This window comes from Zea mays, chromosome 1, assembly GCF_902167145.1.
Source record: "Zea mays cultivar B73 chromosome 1, Zm-B73-REFERENCE-NAM-5.0, whole genome shotgun sequence".
In the NCBI taxonomy this organism is placed as follows: Eukaryota; Viridiplantae; Streptophyta; class Magnoliopsida; order Poales; family Poaceae; genus Zea; species Zea mays.
In genome coordinates this window covers 214,799,837-214,807,611 of record NC_050096.1, presented here as the reverse complement: position 1 = coordinate 214,807,611, position 7,775 = coordinate 214,799,837, and the positions used below count along the sequence as shown (strand labels likewise).

The following is a 7,775-nucleotide window of genomic DNA, read 5'->3' as shown; positions in this document are numbered from 1 at the left end:
TCTTCCGACGGAGAGGCGGTGCCGGTTGGCTGTTCGATTCGATCTAAACGTTGTCAGATGCCCATGCGATTCGATTCCTTTCGATGTAAGCAATGATTGGTGTGCTGAGCTGGTCGCTGCCACGCCTAAGCGCTGTCACTTCTCGCCGTTACCCGACGCGTATTCTACTACCTGGTGCATTCATAGACGCCGATCGATACAGTACATTCACCGCAGTTTCTTCAAACCGAGTAGCTTGAGGAATACACCGGCGACCTTTCCACATGGGCAGCCACTATATATATTAATGGCGTCGCGAGCCAACAACGCACGAGACAAAGGGCCTCACGCTTTCCACATCGACACAAAAACCAACCGCCGCCACCTCCCTCCGCTCGCGCTAGCTGTGTGCGTTCCTTGCCTGCCACAACTCCAGCACTTGGAGTCTTCGACGACGACGATGACGACGACGGCAGGGGAGGAGAAAGAGAAACAGGCGGGCGGGTCATCCATGGAGACGGAGGAGGAGACGACGCCCAAGGCGAAGAAGCGGCCGCAGTCGCTACTCGGGAGCCTGCGGGAGGCGATCACCAAGGTCCGGTTCCTGCTCTCCTCCAGCGCGACGCGGTGGATGCTGCTCAGGTCCCTGGCCCGCGGCGGCGGCAGCGGCGGCGCCCCGGCGCGGCGCCTCAGCTTCGACGCGCGACCGGGCCTGCTCGACACCATCGCCGCGTCGCCGACCTCCTCCTGCAGCTCCAGGACCTCCAGGTCGGCCAGCCTGGGCACGGCGACCACCCGGACCCTGTCGCGGGCCAGCAGCGCCGCGTCGCCGGAGGCCCTGACGAGGGCCTCGTCGTCGTCCGGCGGCCGCTCCCCGGCGTCGTCGGCCGGGGACGACGACGTCGACCAGCGCGCCGAGCTCTTCATCGCCAACTTCTACAGGCAGCTGCGGATGGAGCGCCAGGTCTCGCTGCAGCTGCGGTACGTCAGGGGGAACAGCTGGGACAGGACCCCTGGCGCAACTCCTTCTCCTGCTTCTTCCAGGGGATGATCCGTAGATTGCGTAGCGAAATAAGAATTTGCAAGGTAGAGATCCTTTCCTTTCAGAGCGCGCGGTGACGCGATTTAGATGGGTATCCTCTTTTTTTTTCCTCCATCGTTTCTGCACATTCTTTTTTTTTTGGGTGCTGAATAGTACTGTACAGTTTATGATTTGCTTGGACTCATGATCGAGAGTGTAATAAATACAAAAAAAAAGAGAGAGAGATTGGGATTACAGTCTGTAATCAGGTGTTCGTTTTGACTTTCGTTATGTGAACCAAGAGGAAAAGGGGAAGCACATTCTGATGCTCATTTGGGAGTGTTTGTGTTCGATTGGTTTGGTTGATATGTTGAGGAAAGGCCGAGAGCATCGCTACAATTTCTGTTCGAATAGAGCATTGTTCGTCATTGTTGTCTGCAATTAGGACATTTTGGTAGGTAATATTTATAGAGATGCAGAAAGCAAGCCTTCTCGTTTCATTTCATCCTCCTGTCCTGACTTGGGAAACCTGCACGCAGACCTTACAAGTGTATGCATGCGTCTGCATCCTCCTGATTATCACAAACTAAAGCTGGCTCTAGTAGTATAGCCCTATAGAGCATTGCGCCAGCAGGTTGCAAGCGCCATCCATGAGGTAATGCATTTTTTGATTTGCTTCTCCATCCCTCCCCTTGGTTCTCTTCAATGGATCTGTCACAATTGGATCTTCAACCGGGGCTCGAATTTGAAGCAAATGTCTGTAAGAAATTTGGTTCATCGATGTCTCCGCCGCCGAGTGCTCATAAAAGCATGTTCGCTTGACTTTAATTCGTATCAGTCTCTACTGTTTCTACGGTATTTTTGTATTCTACGAATTTCTACGAATTGCAGTTGTACCAGTCTAAACAACTAACTTTAATTCGAAGCAAATAGCCCATTAGGATTTTTTCGCTGTCAGTGGACTTTCTGCTTCAGCCTTTTCTAGGAGGTTCAGCCGCTAATTTTCTGGTTTTCCAATTAGCTGATTGATTTTATAGGTTCTCGGTGTCCTCAAAGCGGTTGGTTTCCATATATACAATCACAAAGTTGTTTCCCCCAAATTGTAAAGCCTATTTTCATCTATGGAATTCGGGAGGCCCTAATTGGATCAAAGAATTCGTGATTTCCATGAGGAAGAAGCTGCCAAATGGAGCACATTCGAAAGGAAAAAAAACATGTTTCTTTCTCCTATGTAGAGGTAGTCAAGCGCCCCATTTTCTCAGGCGCAAATGCTATACCTATTTTTAAGAAGGGCGAATGCCCGAAACAATAATCAGTGTAGGGTGCTCATGGTCGTGCTTTAGGAAGGATATCTGTCTTCAAAGGATTGTCAATTAATTCTTTTTCATCCAAAAGGGGGATATCGGACCTTCGAAGGCTCTCACCTAGTTTGAATCAAGCCCAAAAAAGCGAAGATCACGAAAAATTATTGTAAAAACTAAAGTTAAAAGATTGCTCAGTGCGGGAGTCATAAGAGTAAGAGAAGTGACATATCCGGAGTGGTTGGCCAAAATGGTCATGGTCAATAAATCTAACGGCAAGTGGAGAATGTGTATTGATTTCACATATATTAACAAGGCATGCTCGAAGTATGAGTTCTTGTTACCAAGAATTGACTCACTAATGGATGCAGCTGTAACATCAGAACTCATGAGTCTACTCGATTCCTATTCAGGTTATCACCAAATCTGGATGAAGAAGTAAGATAAGCCGAAGACCAGCTTCATAACCCCCGTGGTACTTACTGCTATCTTCCTTCAGCAGGATGACGACCAAAGTGTTTTCTCAGTTGATTAGGATTGTTTTAACTTATGTCGATGATAACATCATGAGAAGCACGAAGCAGCAAGATCATATTTCAGATCTCCAAGAAACCTTCGCCAATTTTTAAAGGGTGGGTTTAAAGTTGAACCCTGAGAAGTGTGTCTTCAGAGTTAAAAAGGGTAATTTTTGGATGTGTTGTGTCAACAAATGGGATAGAAGCAAACCCTCACAAAATCAAAGCGATACTCCGGATGGAGCCGCCGAAGTCAATAAGAGGGGCTCAAAGGCTAGCAGACAGACTAGCGATACTCCGGATGGAGCCGCCGAAGTCAAGAAAAGGGGCTCAAAGGCTAGCAGGCAGACTTGCTTCCGTGAACATGTTCATCTCAAGATCTACTAAACAAAGCTTGTTGTTCTTTGAAGTCCTAAAATCAGCAGAGGTTTTTCAATAGGGACCAACTCAACAACAAGCCTTTGAAGAATTAAAAGATTACTTGATTGTTGGGGTCGTGCTTCGGTGCGCCGAAGGTCTCACACGAAGAAGCAGCTTCGGCTGAAGTCGTCTCCAAGAGATGGCCGAAGGTCCCTTTTCATGGAGCTTCGGCGTTTTAAACCGACATAGAGATAGAATGACCTTTTTATACATATAGGTCTGAGTCAATGCTGTAAACTTTCGCAAGGGACATAATTGTAATTTGTCACAGGCTGCGACCTGTGCCTATAAATAGATGAACAGTACCTCTGTACTGTTCATGTGAACCTGTCATTTGCTTTCACATCACGCTTGTACTTTTGCCTTCTGCAGGACCGAAGGTACATTTGTAATTCAAAATCATTTATATTCATTAATACAAGTAGAGATAATTCTATGACAATATTGAAATGTTTATTTCATATTCTATGATTTATGTGAATGCTTCATTCTTCATTGTTATGCTTACGAAGGTATGTCCTTCGTAACCTTCGTCCGAGATGCTTTATATCCCGAAGGGATATATTGTTATGGAGGACGAAGGACCTTAACACTTAACATTTTTTGTGTTGCCTTGTTCTTAATTCTTAGCATTTGAGAACAAGTCCCCAACATTGGCGCCCACCTCCGGTCAACTCACTTCCACCTTTCTGAGCTGATGGCTTCGTTCAACACTCAAGCTGGAGCTGCTTCGGCTTCGAAGCTGGTGCTCCCGATAACAGGCGGTTCTTGCTCAGAGCCAGCTAACAAAAAGCAGAAGAAGGAGGCTCAGAGAAGGGTGCAGCATGTTGGAGTGCAGGGACCCTTCATTAAGTCAAAATGGTCTCACATTCCAATTACTTTCTCTCAGGAAGATCTTCAGCTCAAGGACTATCCTCACAATGATGCTATGGTCATTTCTTGTGTGATCAAAGGGTTTCTGGTTCACAATGTCCTAGTTGACACAGGCAGTGCAGCTGACATCATATTTGCCAAAGCCTTCAGACAGATGCAAGAGCCTGAAGACAAGATTCATGATGCTACGCACCCTCTTTGTGGCTTCGGAGGGCGGCAGATTGTGGCACTCGGGAAGATTACCATGCCGGTAACCTTCGGATTTGTTAATAACACAAGGACTGAGCAAATTGTGTTTGATATTGTTGACATGGAATACCCCTACAACGCCATCATTGGTCGTGGTACTCTAAATGCTTTTGAAGCAATTCTTCACCCAGCTTATCTCTGCATGAAGATACCTTCGGACCAAGGGCCTATTGCTATTCATGGGAGTCAGGAAGCTGCCAGAAGGGCCGAAGGAAGCTGGACTGATTCCAAGGCAATCCATAATATAGATGGAGTTGAAGCTTGTGAACAGTATAAGTTCAGGAGGGAAAAAGCAGCTTCGGCTGATCAGCCGAAGCCCATGCTGCTGTGTGAAGATATAGCAGAGCAGAAGGTGCTATTGGGATCGCAATTATCTGAAGATCAAGAGAAAACCTTGATAAGGTTTTTATTCAACAATAAAGATGTTTTTGCATGGTCAGCCAATGATCTTTGTGGAGTGAATCGGGATGTTATTGAACATTCGCTCAATGTTGACCCATCCTTCAGACCCCGCAAGCAGAGGCTTCGGAAAATGTCTGATGACAAGGCCGAAGGGGCTCGCAACGAAGTAAAAAGACTCCTAAGTGCAGGAGTTATCAGAGAAGTGAAGTATCCAGAATGGCTAGCTAACACTGTTATGGTGAAGAAGGCCAATGGAAAGTGGAGAATGTGTATTGATTTCACAGATCTCAACAAGGCTTGTCCGAAGGATGAGTTCCCGCTGCCACGGATAGACTCTTTAGTTGATGCAGCAGCTTCTTCGGAACTCATGAGTCTCCTGGATTGTTACTCAGGCTATCATCAAATCTGGATGAAAAAGGAGGATGAGCCGAAGACTAGTTTCATAACCCCAAGTGGTACATATTGCTATCTTCGGATGCCTGAGGGGCTTAAGAATGCAGGAGGGAGTTTCAGCAGGATGACTGCGAAGGTTCTCCAATCTCAGATAGGCAGAAATGTGTTGACCTATGTTGATGACATTATTGTAAAAAGCACGAAGCAAGAAGACCATATTGCTGATCTGCAGGAGACCTTCGCCAGCTTCAGACAAGCTGGTCTGAAGCTGAATCCAGAAAAATGTGTCTTCGGAGTGAAGAAGGGTAAGTTCCTTGGATGCTTGGTTTCAACAAAGGGAATTGAAGCTAACCCAAATAAAATCGAAGCTATACTTCGAATGGAACCACCAACCACAAGAAAGGGGGCCCAAAGATTGACAGGAAGACTGGCTTCTCTTAACAGATTTATATCCAGATCAGCGGAAAGAAATCTACCCTTCTTCGAGGTGCTAAAATCAGCTGAAGTCTTTCAATGGGGCTCAGCTCAACAAAAAGCTTTCGAAGAACTGAAGCAATACCTGATAGATCTAACAACATTAACTCCACCAGTGCCAGGGGCTCCTCTGTTGTTGTATGTGGCAGCTTCGCACTCAGCAGTAAGTGCGGCACTTGTGCAGGAGAAGTTTGATGGACAAATCAAGAAGCAGGTCCCAGTATATTTTGTATCTGAAGTCCTTAGTGTCTCAAAGAAAAATTATACAGAACTGGAGAAGGTGTTGTATGCCGTTCTAATGGCATCCAGGAAGCTTCGGCATTATTTTCAGGCATATAATATTATTGTTCCTTCTTCGCAGCCGTTGAAAGATATCATGAGAAATAAAGAAGCTACTGGCCGAATTGGAAAATGGGCTGCGGAGCTTAATGAATTTTACATTGATTATGTGCACAGATCCTCGATCCAATCTCAAGCTTTGGCAGATTTTATTGCCGACTGGACGCCAGGGGCTCAGGGTGAAGAAGCGAATAAAGATGCCGAAGCATGGACAGTGTTTTGTGATGGCTCCTGGGGAACCTTCGGAGCAGGAGCAGCTGCTGTTTTGGTTTCACCGTCCAAGGTTAAAACTTGCTACGCAGCAAGACTGGATTTCAGCTGCACAAATAATATTGCTGAGTACGAAGCCTTGCTCCTGGGTCTTCGGAAACTAAAGGCGATGGGGATCAGGAGGGCGATCCTTAAAACTGATTCTCAGATTGTTTCGGGTCATATTGACAAAAGTTGCAAGGCTAAAGACCCGAAGCTTGAAAAATACCTAGACACAGTCCGAAGGATCGAAGCTTCCTTCGAAGGATTTTCTGTTAAGAATATCCCTCGAGGACAAAATGAGCATGCTGATTTGTTAGCCAGGTCTGCAGCACAGGGGCTGCCGCTACCTTCGGCTGTATTCTTCGAAACAATAAAGGCACCTTCGGTGGAGTTACTTGAAAGAGCAGTTCTTACTATTTCCCCTGTGTACAGTGAAGATTGGAGAACTGAAATAATTTCTTACCTTCAGGGCAACTTCCTATCAGATGACGAAGCTTATAATAAAAGAATAGAGGCAAGAGCTCGTCCGTATATCATTATAGAAGGGGAGTTATACAAGCATGGAGTTTGTGCCCCGCTGCTCAAGTGCTTGTCTAGAGCCGAAGGTATAGAATTGATGAAGGAGATACATGCAGGCCTTTGTGGATCCCACATCGGATCCAGGCCGTTACTTGGAAAAGTGTTCCGTCAAGGATTTTATTGGCCGAAGGCAGCTTCGGATGCAGCTGAGTTAGTTCAAAAGTGCGAAGGTTGTCAGAAATGTGCAAGAGATCAAAAACAACCTTCGTCTTTGACACAGCTAATACAACCCATCTGGCCATTGCAAAGGTGGGGCCTCGATCTGCTGGGCCCATTACCACCGGCTCAGGGCAATCTGAAATATGTTGTAGTTGCTGTGGAATATTTTTCCAAGTGGATTGAGGCGAAGCCATTAGCTACAATAACTTCGGCCACTGTCCAAAAATTTTTCTGGCAGAATATTGTCTGTCGCTTCGGAGTGCCGAAGGCTATAACTGTAGATAACGGAACACAATTTGACTCCGAAGAATTCAGGAATTTTTGTGATCAAATTGGCACGAAGATCCACTTTGCATCAGTCAGGCACCCGGAGTCAAATGGGCTTGTTGAAAGGGCCAACGGCATCATAATGACAGGAATAATGAAGCTAATCTTCAATCAACCAAGGGGAAAGTGGCCAGATCAGCTTACCAAAGTGGTATGGAGCCATAACACAACAGCATCAAGATCTACAGGCTTTACCCCATTTAAGTTGTTATTTGGTGACGAAGCAATAACCCCGGAAGAGGCCAAAGCTGGATCAATAAGAGTGGTAGCTTCGGCAGAATCAGGTTCCGAAGATACTTGTCTCGTGGAAAAAGATGCCTTAGAAGGGATCAGGCTCCAGGCCGTGGAGAATATCAATAAGTACCAGGCTGAAACAGTTAAATGGCGAGATAGAAAGGTCCGGCTAAAAAATATTGAGCCAGGACACTTGGTGCTTCGGAGAGTGGCCAATCCGGATACAGTGGGCAAATTGCAACTGAAATGGGAAGGGCC

General features: G+C 46.3%; 1 protein-coding gene across 1 annotated transcript; it reads left to right on the top strand.

The window, feature by feature from the left end:
- The first annotated feature begins 208 nt into the window (after nucleotides 1-208).
- Nucleotides 209-1,332, top strand: LOC103643246 (uncharacterized). The gene has a single exon (XM_008666400.4). It carries the CDS (start codon nucleotides 287-289, stop codon nucleotides 1,028-1,030), a length of 744 nt encoding a protein of 247 aa, XP_008664622.1. The 5' UTR covers nucleotides 209-286; the 3' UTR covers nucleotides 1,031-1,332.
- Nucleotides 1,333-7,775: the final 6,443 nt, after the last annotated feature.